The 16667-nt window shown below is 36.6% G+C and overlaps 1 protein-coding gene across 2 annotated transcripts in view; it reads left to right on the top strand.

The window, feature by feature from the left end:
- LOC106876823 (sodium-dependent phosphate transport protein 2A) overlaps positions 1-16667 on the top strand; it is an 84734-nt gene that overhangs the window by 21183 nt on the left and 46884 nt on the right. For both annotated transcript variants that reach the window (XM_052966948.1, XM_014925541.2), the window contains exons 3-7: positions 661-801; positions 6390-6521; positions 8100-8291; positions 14157-14275; positions 14949-15014. In XM_052966948.1, coding sequence (XP_052822908.1) covers positions 661-801; positions 6390-6521; positions 8100-8291; positions 14157-14275; positions 14949-15014 — 650 coding nt within the window. The remainder of the gene's footprint in view (positions 1-660; positions 802-6389; positions 6522-8099; positions 8292-14156; positions 14276-14948; positions 15015-16667) is intronic.

Genomic DNA, 16667 nt, shown 5'->3' with positions numbered 1-16667 from the left:
TGAAATTTTATATAAGGTCAGGTGAACCCATACCTTCTGAGTGAAAGTGGTAGGTGGAACCTGTATAGAATCCCATCAGAAGGAAATGTACCCATAATTCAAAGATACAGCTTTGTTACTCACTGTCACATAATTTCTGCCTTAGAATTACATTAAGGGTACATGTGGTTGTGGAGTACTCAGCCACTTAGATGGTAATTCACTGAGTAGAGAATTCAGTTGATCAAAGAACTGTATACTCATCATCAAAACCAGTGGAGATTCACACTCATACACACAGATGAATAATATATATATTATGTGTGTGACTATGTTTGTATTTGTATCTATATGTATGTATTTGATTTGTATGTATCTCATGTGGTTTGTATGTATGTGTGTGTGTGTGTGTTTCTTGCATGTCACTATCTGATTACATATGAAAGTTATTTCTATAAATGTTCTTCGTCTGTTAGATTAAAATATTAGTGTGATTGCAATTTAGCTCTTATTACAATTATTGTTTACACTTATATTTGCTATGTTTTTTTTTATATATATATACTAACATCTATTCTCTCCTTCGTATTTTTTTTTTGTGTGTGTGTGTATGCTGTAAGTTATGCAACTGAATTATATTTTAGTCATTGAGTTATAATAAGAACTTATTGTTTTTGGCAGCCCTGGGTACCAGTGACAAGGTAGTGCGTATACTGCTGATTACTTTGAAGATTATCTGTGTCCATGGCTTCCTGTACATCTTCATCATATCACTCAACCTGCTTAGCCAAGCATTCAGACTCTTGGGTGGCAAAACTGCTGGTATGTTCTTACTTCACTTACCAAATATAATTATCCCCTTTTTTTTTTTCAGATTTATCACATTTCATTTTAGGGCTGTCACCTATAAGACTTCAGATTTACATATCCTTATTCTTGTATGTTGTTGTTGTTGTGAATTATCAAAATTGTTAGTGTAGTATGATGAACAAAGTGATTCATCTACCGCTCAGGTTCCCTTGCAGTGTCAACTCACCAACTGGGTTACATACGAAAAGTGCCCTCCTGCCTAACCTATTGCCTGAACCTCCTCTCTAGCTTGTACATCCGTACGCATATGTCTGCCACAACCACCCTGAAGTGAAGAGGCCCATGTTGGTCCTATTTCTGCTTACGTGACCTCCTTCACTGTTCCTCTTCTGGTAGGGCCCCTCATCCATTGACGTCACAGACCCTTTTCTCCTGATTCACTTCATCCCCATATGCCCCACTGATCTCAATGATCACTTCCTCACTTCACGCCATGTTGAAATCTGCCATCCACCTGGGTGAATGTTCCACTCACTGCAATCTCTGCAGGGATGGAGCACCGCTTGCTTCCTCTCCTCCTCTTTCATCCGAAGAAATGACAATTCCGCAAATATTCAAGACATGATGTGGCATCCCATCCACAGAGACATTATTTTTGGAATTAACAGCCATTGCCGACCCTCTATTCCACTGAGATGTGCAGTGTGCTTCATCTCTTATCTGCATGAAGGTAGGCTCTCTCTCTTCCGCAGAATGTTGTGAAGCTGTATACCGGGGTCACCATTCATACCTGAATATCACTCTGTGTAACACTGACTCCTTGGCCTGTCCTGATCAGGGTGACATATTGTACCAAAATACTGGAAGTATCTCCTCTCCACCATGACCTTGATCGTGCGATGGTGCCTTTCCATAATCCCATTTCTGCTCTGAAGAAGTGGTGCACATTTCACTTATTGAGCATCTCCTTCAGCACCTCCGAATAAAATGCAGTTGTCCATCAGCAATTCGTCCACAGGTCTCCACTTCAGGAATATCTTGTTCAGGATTCGGGCAACCTCATCCACATTTCCATCGAACTTGGACTGCAGTTGAGCATCAAGAGATACGTCTCCTGCTGGTAGTGTGTCTCATCCACTGCCAATTGTTTCCACTTGTGCTCTACTGAGATGTTTCCCAGCTCGTGAACACCTGGATTAGGGTTGACGGATTGACACCTGTCACTGCTCCCAACCACTTTTTGAATGCTCTGCCTAGTAACATCGGAGTCAACCTTGCAAATTACAGGATTCTATCCACGCCCATATGATGCATGGCATGCAGTCCCCTAACTGATACACGGCAGCTATCCTCCACTTAGAATCTTTCAGCACTGCCAACTGGGCCTTTTTCATGCTGGTTAGAATGTGTGCCTTATTCCTTTCCGAGAACACTAAGACTTTGCTCAGCTTCAAACTGACTTCAGCAGCTAGCTCTCCCAGAACCCCTAGGTGGTGATTTACTAACATCTCTGCAGCCCCTTTTGTTTGAACCCTCCTTTCATTGGCTTTGAATGCTTTTCCTCCAGCCTTGACTTCAACTATACGCTGCAATTGTACAAGAGCCTCCACTTGCTCAGAGGGGAAGTTTGAGAGGCAGCAACTTCCTCGTGGCCATTTCATTGGCTGCAATTTTGAGTGATATGCCTTGTCTGCTTGCACTAGTAGTAAATGGGTTTGGACTTCGTCTCCACATGGTCTCTGGCACTTGAAACACCGGCCCATAAATGGTCATGGCTGCTCCTCAGTGGCTTTTCTTTCCTCATTCTTCGTTGATTGTTGCATGATGCCGTGGGCTTCCGTAGCTGCCGTTACCACTGCTTTCCACCTGGTGTTTTGCATCAACACATGGGCTTGCACAAGTTCATCGACATCTCACTGCCTGGCAGTTGTTGCAGCCGCACTGATATGTCATCAAGGAAACCAACTGTACTGCCTTTTCTAATCCCTCTCCAATAAAACCAGGTAGCATTGTCAGTCTTCTGCTGCATATACATCCACCTGTTCTCCTGTCCACCTGACCTTTCCTAGCTTGGCAAACACAGCATATGATCTTTCTGTAAATGCTTCCTGTAGGCACTGTTCTATCTTCTCTGCATCCAGTTGGTCTGTTTCATTCATTTAAGGTACAGTGCCAATGTGTTTCCCTCCAGATGCAGAGCCATGAGACCTGCTACATCTTCAATGCTTTGCTGGCCATCATCTTGATCCAGGTGATATCATATCGTGGAAGAGGACAAAAACAAATATTAAAAAAAAAAATACACAAAGCCTGAAATAGCTTGTAGTATGAGGGAAAAAGTGTGATTCACCTATTTCTGAGGTTCTCTTGCAGCATTGACTATCTGGCTGGGTTATATCCAAAAGGCACCCTAATCACCTAGCTCATAGCCAGAACCTAACAGCAAATTCCCTCTCTAGCTCATGCATCCACACGTGTCCATCTGCCACGACCACCCCAAAGTGAAGAAGCCCACACTGGTCCTACTTCTGCCCATGTGACCTCCTTCACACTTCTTTTTCTGGTAGCACCCCTCAACCATTGATGTCCCTGACCTTTTTCGCCTGGTTCACCTCATCCCTTCAGTTAGACTGCTAGACAAAATGCCTTGCTCTATTTCTTTTGGTTCTTTATGTTCTGAGTTCAGATTCCACCAAGAAGGTCAAACTTGGCTTTATCCTTCCAAGGTTGATAAAAAAAATAAGAGTACCAGTCAAGTACTGGGTTGATGTTGTCAACTTGACCCCTCTCTTTTTGTGCCAAAATTAGAAAGAATTAGTATAATTAAGGTGGTGAACCAGCTGAATTATTAGAGCAGTGGACAAAATGCCTAGTGGTATAGCTTCAGACTCATGATCTGAGTTCAATTTCTGCTGAGGTCAACTTTTATTCCTCTGGGGTCAATGAAATAACATACCAATCAGATACTGGAGTCAATGTAATCATTTAACCTCTGCCCCCTAAAATTGCTGACTTTGTGCTAAAAATTTGAAACTATGAAAGTGGCAAGCAGCCAGAATCATTAGCACATCAGACAAAGTGTTTAGCTGCATTTTTGTTAGCTTATGCTTTTAGTTCAAGTTCCACCATTGACTTTGCCTTTCACATTTTTAGAGCCAATAAAATAACTACCAGTCAAGTACTGGGTTAATGTAATCAACTTCTCTCCTCAAAGAATGCTGATGGTGTTTGCTGTGTGCTTTTAACATGCCACTGGCATGAGCACTTTTGCATGGTGCTGGCATGACTGATTTTACATGGCTCTGGCACAGGACTCTTGTAGGCCAATCCTTTTCATCGGGGGATGTCGTTTTAACACTTCTGCTGTGGAGGATGGGTCTTCTTGAGTATAACAAAGTGCCTGGTGTCTTGGTCCTTTGTCATCTTGTCCAAAAAGTTCAGCATTCTGAGGTCATCCTTCAGTGGCTCAGCTGCTTGCATTATCACCTCAAGAGAGTGAATTTGGGGAAGAGAGTATTGTTTTCCAATGGGTCTTTACAAAGAGGTAGGTAAGAGTGGGGAAATTAATTAGGCTAACTGAACCCAATTAGTTTATGTGATTGTAAAGAAAAGACAAGAAACTGGGAGTAGATACTTCTGATGTTTTTACTGTTTCAAAGAAATTTAGAATTTTGTGTGGGGTTCCTTTCACTTCAAGTTAACTTAAATGGTTTTCCTTGTTGACATTTTATCATTATTATTGTCTTTTGTCTTTGTGAAGTCAGAAAGTCTTCGGCTTTTGTTGCTATTTGTGGTTCTTTGTATAATGATGGAAAATGACTTGGATAGAGAGTGATGAATTTTATATGTAAAATTTGTTTAGGGTCAAAGGTTTAGGTGTACCACAGTTCCATAAGTCATTTTAATGATCAGTAATTGGAAAAAAACTCCATAATATAGAAGAGTACACATGCCCCTTTATACCCAACTATAATGACATCAAGGTTGTGCTTCACCGATTAGCTCATAATTAAACTGAAGTATGTACGGAGTTATCTCCCGTACTTATAAGAATTAAATTAATATTAATCAATGGCTTACATTGGTTTTTGTTTTTCTGGCCCTGTAATTAGTTATAGTGAACTTTTTTAAATATTCACGGTATTATATATATTAATATTAACTTAAGTATAACTAACAACCTTTCCTATCAAGATAATAGGACCAATTTCAGAACACCAAATAGTAAAAGTGATTTTCAACTCTTTCCATTAGGATTGTTGGCAGTAATTATGCAATATTGGCAAAGTACACTTCAATAATTGTGTATATTGACAAAATGCCATGGGACTAATTGGAAAATAGTGATGTCTAAATCAATCAATAAACTATGCAATCATATTTAATTTGCATAACACAAGCTACATTTATGCACGTGTGTGAGTATATATATAGTGAGATGTGGTGATAGCCTGGAAAGATGTTTTGTGGTTAGCATATTTCATCCTTTCAGTCTAATGTTTACCTTTTGATATGTCAAAGGTCAGTTAAGGCAGCTGAGCTGGCAGAATCGTTAGCATACAGGCAAAAAGCTTAATAGCTTTTCATCTGTCTTTACACTCTAAGTTCAAATTCCACCAAGGTCGACTTTGCCTTTCATCCTATTGGGGTCGGTAAAATAAATGTCAGTTGAGTACTTGAGTCAATGTAATCGACTTACCCACTCCCCTGAAATTGCTAGCCTTGTGCCAAAATTTGAAACCAATATTTCAAAGGTGAATATATCTCAACATTACAACAAATGCCTCATACCTAGACAAAATAATTATAGGTATGCACACACAATAATATATATAATCCATCTTTCTTTTTAAGACATTTAATATCTGGAATATTCCCAAAACTGGATATTAAAGTCCAACAACTGTGGTATTGTAGAAGTATGCTATGTAATTAGTCTTACTTTTCAGTTGGTCTAAAACAGAACCATTGGCATCCAACCATTTCCAGATTAGTCATGAGCTTAAGTTAATTAGTGTGTATTTCAGCTCCTTTCTTGATTAAGCATAATCATTTTAGGCCTGGCTATCTGAATTAAAAAGTAAATACTTTAAATAATTCATTTGAAGGCATGCTAATTGACTGTTGTTTAGCCCTAAAGCAACGTTTATCAAGCAGACACCTGATAAAATGTGTTTCTGCTTTGGTCTATTTGTCTGTATGTCCTCCATTCTTTCCTAAGGTATGACCTGAGGAAAATTTGACTTCTACTTTTAGTAGGCAGAAACTTCCATTGTTCACCTAAAAGCTTACTGGTTTAATAGACACGTGTCTAATCTAATAATAGTATAAAATTAGAAGGTAAAAAATAACATATTTACATTATCTCACTTTTCAGCGTCTGATAACATGAATCAGAAAATTCAGTTCCTGGTTAATGTTTCCCCCTCCTTTTCCTCTTCATTATTATCATTGTGATTCCTTCTACTATTAGGCCTCATTCCAACTATTAATCAACTGTAATTAAAAGCTTTATATCTTTTTGTTTGTGTGTGTTTGAGCATGTATACGGGTTATGTTTGTTGAATTTGTAATATTATTTTTATTCATTGTATTTCTAGGTGGTTTCATGTCTAATCACATGCTTCTTCAAAATCCATTGACTGGTCTTATGATTGGCATCCTTGCAACTGTGTTGATGCAGAGCTCAAGTACTTCTACGTCCATTGTTGTCACAATGGTAGCAGCAAACAGTACGTCTTACATTACATTCTGTTTATTACAGCCTTCACACATAGCCATGGGAATGTGACTGATAAAGTAGAGTGGCAATCTTAACTGGGTCCTGTTTAATTTTGTCTTTTTGGAGTTGAAATTCAAACCCCATTTGTGCTGTGTTTTCTATGCAAGCATTAATAGTAAAATGAAACTAGTACTAACTATATACTTGAATATACCTTTTCTCTAATTGTTTTGAAAGACAGTTTGAAGAAAAATTAATTGCTGAAAGTAAATAGAATTATTGTATTGTACTGGCAGTGCCCCAGCATGGCCACAGCCTCAGGGCTGAAACATGTAAAAGAGAGAAAGAGCATTTTGTATTTAACTTCATATTTTCTCTCAACAGTGTAGTTAAGAAGTTCATTTTGAAACCATGTGATTTCAGGTTCAGTCCCACTGCAGTACGTCTTGGGCATCTTGTACTGTAGCTTCAAGCCAACCAAAGCCTTGTAAGTGGATTTAATAAAATAAATGCGCCCTTTTAAAGCCTAGCTATGCTCATGGGCCCGGTTTCCTGGTTTCTATGGCGTATGCGTTCTTCAGCTGGACGGGACGCCAGTCCATCGCAGCGTTACTCATTTTTGCCAGCTGAGTGGACTGGAGCAACGTGAAATGAAGTGTTTTGCTCAAGAACACAACGCGTAGCATAAGTGGATTTGGTTGACGAAAATTGAAAGGAGCTTGTCATGTGCATGTGTGTGTGTGTGTTTCCCTGTCAATGGGTTGTCTGCTGGCTCTGTGTCATTGATAACCCGCAGAATAAACTATCCCTTACTTGAAAAACAGGTATCAGCTAGGAGACCAAGAAGGACATCTGACTGTAAAACAATACCTCAATATGTTCATCTAACCTATGCTAGCATGGAAAAAAAAAAGGGACATAAAACCAAATGAACAAGCAATTAACTATAGTAATTAACATTTAATGTCTTGTGACATGATTTTCTTTATTTTATTCATAAAGACATATAGAATTTAGGCAGATGGTTATTCCTAGGTAGAATTTATAACACATAAAAATGAAAACAGTAATGTTTACTAAGAAATATTCAGGAAGACATATTTTAATTACTGTTTATTAATTTTCTATGCTTGCATGTGTTACGTGAGTATTTTCAAATTTGAACCTGGGCATATTGTTAGAGCAAGCTCTGCAGCTTGATGGCCTCTCTGTAAACACACCTATTACTATTAAGTGGAAGTGGTACAACTTAGCATTTAGATGGAGACTCTGCTCTTTTCACTCATCTAAGGTTTTGAGATATACAAAGTGTGGACAACATCACTGGATTTTGAAAATCAGCTATCATCAGTATTACATATTTTGGAACTATAATGTTCTATATCTCTATTTACATGACTGCAACTAGTAAAGACTGGAACTATTATTAAGAGATCTTCAATCAATTTATAGTTAAAAAATGTATAATTTTTAATGCGTTCATAAATATCCTATATTTCTTTCAGAAGAATGAATTTAGATTTATGAGATTCAAATTGTTTTTAAAATTACATTTGATGATTTTTTTTCTTTATTTTGTCTTTACTAGTGATCAATGTCGAGCCTGCAATTTCAATTATAATGGGTGCCAATATTGGGACATCTGTAACCAACACAATTGTTTCCCTGGCCCAGTATGGAAATAGGGATGAATTCCGGAGAGCATTTGGTGCTGCCACCGTCCATGATATGTTCAATTGGTTGAGTGTTTGCTTGTTACTTACTGTGGAGGTCTGCACTGGTAATTACTCCTTTCTCTGTAACTTTCAATCAATCTGCTGTTCAATAAACCTTGTAAGTGATCTTCCTATTTTATATGTTAAAGCAAATAAATTTATCTAGTAATACATCCAAGTAAAATTTATCAGTTTGCCCACAGCATATGAAGCTGGTGAACAGAAGGAAAATTTATGGTGAGCCAAGTGCACAACATAGGTTTAAATTCCAATTTATTATTGTTTTATGTCACTGATTATGCTATTATTGCTCATTTCTTCTACTCAAAGTTAATTTGGATTAATCAATTTTTCAATGGATGCATCTGTAGGACTAGCAGAAGCAAGGTCATATTAAAATTCATAGATTTCTAGTTAATCATAGTTTTATTTATTTTGTCTCTGTTGTTCAAATAAATGTTGTTTACTTTAAAACATTTATGGTACATATTATTATATCTGGCATCAGTTTTAAATAGTGATTCTGGAATTGACAGGATTAAATCTATTTTTTTAGTTGTTTCCTTATTGCTGTTGGCATCACTGTCGTCGTCATCATCATCATCAACAACAACAACTCTATCATTTGCTTTCTTTTTATCATGCTGTCATATTTTTGATAGGTCTGCAGTACAACATCTGTCCAGGTTTATTGATTTTGTATCATATCTCTGAGCTTCAATATCTGTTTCAGCTGTTACTTCAAGCAGCACACCTCTACATGTAATTCCACTTATAGATACGGGGCGGGGGCTGTGTGGTAAAAAGTTCACTTTCTACCCACATGGTTCCAAGTATAGTCCCACTGTGTGGCATTTTAGGTGTTTTCTATCCTCAGGCCCACTTAAAGCCTTGTGGATGGATTTGGTAGACAGAAACTGAAAGAAATTGTAGAAACCTTACCAGATCAGATTTGAGCCTGGTGCAGCCTCCTGGCTTGCCAGTCCTCAGTCAAACCGTCCAACCCATGCCAGCATGGAAAACAGACGTTAAATGATGATGATACACTATCCATAAAAAAAGATATTTATTTCAAATAACCAGACCTACATCTAGTTCAAACAATGACAACCTCAGACCCCAGTACTCAATTTATTAGTAATCAATATAGTTATCGTTCAGGTGTACTTGTAGTTTGTTAGGAAGTTTAAAAGTTTGGAGATAATTTTAGCAAGTGTTGCTGGCGATTCTTCTCTACAAATCGTGCCCACATGGTACAAATAAACACACCATTTGTTCTCAGGTGTAGAACCATATTTAATTTCCCCCTTCTTTTTTTTCTCTTTTTCTTTGTTTTCTTGGTGAGGTAGTTACGGGTTTTTTATTCTCAATAATTTTGTCTTTTATCCTTTTAATGTTGTTTTTCTTTCTCTTCCTGTAAAAATGTGTTGTTAATAAAACAAAATGGTGAAATATTTCTGTAAACAAAAAGAAAGACACATATTAAAACAAAAATTTAAGGACACTACAGCATATTGCAGATTTATCTCATCTCCACCTCTACTTCAGTCTGGTACTAAAACATTTGAACATTTGTTACAAAAGAAAATTATATTTTAGATTGGCTAATAGAAAATAACACTTTGTAATCTAGTTCTTTTGACGTTTAAATAATAGAAGTCATGAATATAACTGGTTAGTTATTTAATTGTTTTAGTTTTACGTCAAGGCTTTGTTGTCTTAGTTTCAATAGTGTTGTTTTTATGACTTCATTTATTTGTTTTTGTATTTAACTGCATAAATGCCTGGGTTATTAGGACATTATTTAAGGCAGTGAGCTGGCAGACTCATTAGCACACTGGATGAAATGCTTTGTGGTACTTCAACTGTTGCTACGTTCTGAGTTCAAATTCTGTTGAGGTTGATTTTGCCTTTCATCTTTCCAGGGTCGATAAATTAAGTACCTGTGAAACACTGGAGTCGATGTAATCAATTATTCCCCTTCCCCAAAATTTCAGGCCTTGTGCCTACAGTAAAAAGGATTATTATTATTCTTTTTTATCATCATGTATAAACATGTCTATTTATTGTTGGCACATGAAAAGACATTTGAGCGAAATCGTTGCCAGTGCCGCTGGACTGGTTCACGTGCAGGTGGCACGTAAAATACACCATTTCAAGCATGGCCGTTGCCAGTACCGCCTGACTGGCCTTTGTGCCGGTGGCATGTAAAAACACCCACTACACTCTCAGAGTGGTTGACATTAGGAAGGGCGTCCACCTGTAGAAACTCTGCCAAATCAGATTGGAGCCTGATGTAGCCACCAGTCCTCAGTCAAATCGTCCAACCCATGCTAGCATGGAAAGCGGACGTTAAACGATGATGATGATTTTATTCAATTAAAAAAAAATTGAAGCATGTCTTTGAAAATTCTGGTGTCTTTTGAGCTTATTTCGTGTGTGACTTTTTTCCCCACCCTGCTGAGACCCCCTTCGATCATGACTGACCATGGGATTGCACCTAGAAAGTTACCCTCCCATGTACAAGTCTGGGCAAATTTGTTTATGGAAGACCAGCAGTCGCCCATGCATACCAGCCTCCCCTCTCCACGCCACCAATGTTATCCAAGGGAAAGGCAAAGGCCGATACAGCTTGGCATCAGTGATGTCGCAACTCATTTCTACAGCTGAGTGAACTGGAGCAACGTGAAATAAAGTGTCTTGCTCAAGAACACAACATGCAGCCCGGTCCGGGATTCAAACTCACAATCTCACAATCGTAAGACTGACGCTCTAACCACTGAGCCATGTGCCTTCACATTTTCCCACCCAGTATAATAATATACTTACATATGTTGTCACTCTATGACAGGGGATCCCAAACTTTGGCCATTGACCATTGACCCCTTCACGGAATCCTTGACCCCTCACCGACCCCCAGGAATGTACAAGAAAATAAATAAATAATAGTAATAAAGTAAATGTGCATTTATTGACCCCTTGAATAGGCCCATCGATCTCTTCCCCCTGGGGTCGATATCAACCACTTTGGAGACCCCTGCTCTATGATAATATATTTGAATTACATTAGTGTTTGGTTCTTGGAAATCTGGCTGCTCATAAAGGCTATTTTAGGGTTGGTATTGCTTCAAGACTTGGTATTTAAGGTGGCGAGCTGGCAGAAATGTTAGCACACTGGGCAAAATGCTTAGCGGTATTTCATCTGCCGTTACATTCTGAGTTCAAATTCCTCCAAGGTCGACTTTGCCTTTCATCCTTTCAGGGTTGATAAATTAAGTACCAGTTACTCACTGGGATCGATGTAATCAACTTAATCCCTTTGTCTGTCCTTGTTTGTCCCCTCCCCTCTATGTTTGGCCCCTTGTAGGCAATAAAGAAATAAGAAACATAAGTACACCAGGCGAAATGGTTAGTGGTATTTCGTCTGCCTTTACGTTCTGAGTTCAAATTCTGCCGAGGTCGACTTTGCCTTTCATCCTTTCAGAGTTGATAAATTAAGTACCAGTTGTGTACTGGGCTCGATCTAATCGACTGGCCCCCTTCCCCAAAATTTCGGGCCTTCTGCCTGGAGTAGAAAAGACTTGGTATTCAAGGAAAATTTCATCAAAACTTGCTTCCCAACCACATAGTTCTGGGTGTAGTCCCACTGCATGTCACTTTGGCCAAGTGTCTTCTACTACAGCACCGGGCCGACCCAAAGACTTGCGAGTGAATTTGGCGGATAGAAACTGAAAGAAGCCTATCGTATGTACATATATGTGCATAAATGTATTTGTGTGTGTTTGTCCCCCATCACCACTTTACAACCGGTGTTGGTTTGTTTATATCCCTGCAACAGTAGTTTGGCAAATGAGACTGATAGAAACAAGTACCAAATTTGAAAAATTAGTACTGGGGTCGATTCATTCAACAACACCTCAAGCAAATAAACAGGAAAATAATTTCGTGTAATATAAAATACAAATTAGATATTACATGAAATTGGCTGGGATAAAGAAGTTTGCTCCACAGTCAATATGGTTCCTTGATCAGTTACATTTGTTTTGATACCAAGAGCAAATGTCTTTTCAAATATAACCTTGATTTCACCGAATATGTTACATTGACTCATTTGTCAATGTTAAGTTTACAGCCGTCTAAAAACACAATCGGTTTTGTTGGCATTTTCTTTAATTTGTAAATATATGGACTAAGGGAAATAACTCTGTAAAGTTTTGTTACTTCGGCTGAAATGTTTTTTCAGAGATGCAGTGTTTCAGATTTAGAAGATAAACAAATATTTACGCTTTTTATCTGTTCCTATAATTACTAATTGGTTAGAAATAACTTTTAGTGAAATTTTAATAGAGAACAAGTTTTTTTTTTTTTTTTTTTTTTTTTTTTTTTTTTTTTTTTTTTTTTGCTGAAATTCATTCTTTAAGCAGCTTTGTTTCAAATTTCTCTTCCTTTGGTTTTGTTGCTATTTTGTAGGCATTAAACCGTAGTTATAAAAATGGCATTTCCAACAGAAGGTTGACTAATCATACTATTTGTTTCGAAATGGTTGTTTCTGTGTGTGAGGTAGATTTTATATTGAGGAAATTTTGTTTTTTCCTCCATATTAATAAACTGACATCTTTGTGAAAGACATTGTTGGCACTTTACCTTAAGGACAAATTAAAACCTGCTGATCTAGCTTATTTCATATCGTTTATTGTATTTTAATTTGGGTCTTAAATTCGTTTATTCTATGTTTAAAGAATATCGTTGGATTTTGGGTTTGGTAACTTGTGTGTGGTACCTTGGATGAGTATCTTCTGGTATAAGCCTCTCCCTAACAATGTCCTGTAAGTGAAATTGGTGGACAAAAGTTATATGGAAACCCATTGTGTGTGTCTGTGTTTACAAGCATGTGTATGAATGTTTACTTTCCATTTGATCGATGGTGATGTCATATTTACATTTGGTAAACAATATGTCCTGTAGCTCAGTTTTTTGTCATCTGATGACCAGTGGAATAATATGGAATCGGTACAATTAATATTGAATCTTAGTATTATGTCAAAAATTATTTTTAAGTAGTTATATAGACTGTTGGCTTTTGAAATAAAATAGTATAAACAGGAATTTAAGGCATGAAACTTCAAATTGATATGTTTAACGCATATTTTCAGAGAATATTAGTTGTTATTGTTGATGTTGCTACAGCAAGAATTGGTTTATCCATGTAGACTATCTCTTCACTGACATTAGCTTGATGAGGTTGTCTGTAAATTGAGACTAGCTGTCCTATCAGGAATGTTCACAAAATATAGCATTTATGGATGTCACTTTCATCAAAATATGTAAAAAGTTAACCCACATGTGTTCTTCTAATGATAAAAATTTGTACCATAATCAGGGAATAAAATTAGAGTAAAATAATTAAGATTTTGTCATCCAAATTGTGTGAATAAATCTTAACATGACAGATGTCATATTAAACTTAATAAACATCATTCATCTGAGAATTGTCAAAGCCCAACATCCATTAACATGCTGTGTTATTCAGTGAGATGATGCTTATTTTTGTCATAAGCAGGTACACATACATAGAGGTTTAATAATGATAATAATAGTAAATTTACTGTATACAGTGCTCAGATGTACTACAACTCATCAGAAAGAGTAGCCAAAAGTGCATGAAGAGTACATAGAATAATGCACAGGAAGTGAACAGTGAATGAATCATTAAAAAAAGGTGGGAGGAACAGGTATTGTTGGTGAATTTCAGGAAGCATGGAAGTTTATGTCCAATAGCTGTTGCAGCAGAGGAGCTTGTCTTCATTTTTGATTGCATCTGTAAAAATATTGTCTTTGCTGCTTTAACTAATTGAGCATAAAGACAATAGTATAAATTATGATAAGAATCAATTGGGTATTTTGAAATCTTATAATTTTTTATTTTACAGGCTACCTCTACAAGCTGAGTGGGTTGATGGTGTCTAACCTATCTCTTCCGAAGTATAAAACTCGTAAGTTTGACATGCTGAAAGTAATAACTAGACCTGTTACAAACTTAATTGTTCAGGTAAGTTACCTTCATTTAATATAAAATATTTACTTTCATTTAATATAAACTGTATCTTTACTTGAATTATTTATGTATACAATTGTCATCCTTATTGAATATCATATGTTATAGTTACATTTCTCACTTCTATTGCTAAGAAACTGTTTACTGGTTATAATTCAACATACATTTTTTTTCTTTGTATTGAATTCTGTGTGTAATATTTTGTGCATACTGCTCTCTCTCTAAAATTAAATATTATTCTATAGTCATGTGTTAAATAAAACTATACATTGTAATTGCTCTTATACACATACACACAGTCTTTACATTATTTCTTTATGTTGGTAACATGGAAAAGCATTATCTGCTGCTGAATTTCACCAAACATATTGAACATGAGAAGCATGGCAACTTTTATATAAGTGGTGTTTATCATCATCATTATTATTTGTATTAGTAACAGCAATATTATATAGACGATGACCATACTGGCCTTCATTCTACAATCAGTAATTCACTTCCAGTTCCCAGCGGCAGTCCCTTTTCTTAAGAAACTATGCTGCTCTTATTATAGAGAAAGGGCTCGAACATCACAATTTTACTTCCCCTAATTTTTTTATGTTTCTTGACTACTGAAAGCTGGTTTATTTTGTGTTGGCTTTTAAAATTACTTCTAATTTTCTTGTAGCTTGATAAAGAGGTGATAGAAGGAATTGCCACTGGTCAATATTGGAGTGGAAGAAGGTTGTTAAAGGTAAAATTCCAGCTTTAATTATTGAATTTTATCATCAATAAATCACTTTTAAATGTTGTCAATTTTGCCAATATCTAGCACCAGTGAGCTATGAGTCAGAACATTTGTATTGCAGTTTTAACAATGATCTACAATCAACATTCTTATATCAATGTTCACTTGCTTAACTGGTGAAAGGAAGAATACTTCTGCTGGCACCATGCTTTGGATAAGTAATTAATTGACCACAACTTTAAACACAAATGCCAGCATCCTTTGTAAGATGTATTATGCCATTTGAGTAAGACAAACTGCTGAGTCATTAGCACATTGGGTGAAATGCTTAATGGCATTTCTTCCAGCTCTTTACATGTTGAGCTCAAATCCCACTGCGGTTATCTTTATCTTTCATCTTTTCAGGGTTATAGTATAAGGCCACCTGCTTGTGAAAGCAAAGTATAATAATAACCCCAGTATATGACTGGTATTTATCTTACCAGCCCAGTGGGTTAGAAAGGCAAAATTTGTTTGCAATTTTTGTTAAGAACAAAGAGGATAGAATTATATTAGAGTATTGTCTGGTTCTTGTCACTACATCACCTTCCCTCCTTAGATCTGTCATGTCTAGGACTGATAAGGTTGGAGGTGTATAAGTAACTGAAATCACAACACTCCCCCACAGAACAAGGCATTGACCTGTTAAGGAGTTAACTTTCCAGCTACTGATGGAACCTTTTTACAGCTAACTGGACTGGAGCAACATGAAATGAAGTATTTTACTCAAGAACACAACACACCACCCAGTCTGAGAATTGAAACCACAATTTTGCAATTGTGAGCACAACACCCTAACCACTAGACCATGTTTTCACTATCTTCCCATCTTAATGCTAATTAAAGTGAAAATTTCAGTGCTGGTTCTTTTGAGATAAGGTTTGACTTCAGCATTATATAAATCTTCAAACTACTAAGCAATTTTCCGGTTGTTTTGGCACAGTACCAAAGAAAATGATGGCTAATTGATAATTAAGGCACAACAAAGTGCTAATAGAAATAACCTGAACTTAATTTCTGATCCACTTGAAGAATTAATGATCTGCTTCAGTCATGTTTATCAGTCTTATACACTGAAGGCATTGTGTTGCTCTGTTGTTCTTGGCAGTTACTTCTGATGATTTACAATAAAAACAAAACTATTTGTGATAAATGGGGGTTAACTTCATGTAGTGAGCCAAAATAATATATTTTCAAATCAAAATGTTCAAGTAGGGAAAGAAATCTGGACAAGGGGAAACAACTCTGAAATCCAAACAAAATAGTCGACAGCTGGGGTTTATGCATTCTTGTAACTTAGCAGTTTGGCAAAACAAACTGGTAGAATAAGTACCAAGCTTAAAAAAAAATAAGCACTGGGTCCAATTATTTTGACTCTAATTCTTTAAGGTGGTCCCCCAGCTTTAGGATTTTTAATTCATACTTTTTGTGTTTTGTTTCAGCTAAAATATCCAATCAGATTATAAGTTATGTTATGCATTTTGTCTCGTAAAACAATTTAGGATATTTTATAAATGGCTGGCATGAACTTATATCTTTTAGGAAATTATAAAAGTTCTGGACTATGTTGAGCAGTTTTTAAGTTGTATATGGTATAAAAACCAAATAAGCAGTCTAATA

This window comes from Octopus bimaculoides, chromosome 4 (assembly GCF_001194135.2).
Source record: "Octopus bimaculoides isolate UCB-OBI-ISO-001 chromosome 4, ASM119413v2, whole genome shotgun sequence".
NCBI lineage: Eukaryota > Metazoa > Mollusca > Cephalopoda > Octopoda > Octopodidae > Octopus > Octopus bimaculoides.
The sequence above is the reverse complement of the archived record's forward strand: the minus strand, read 5'-3'. Positions and strand labels throughout refer to the sequence as shown.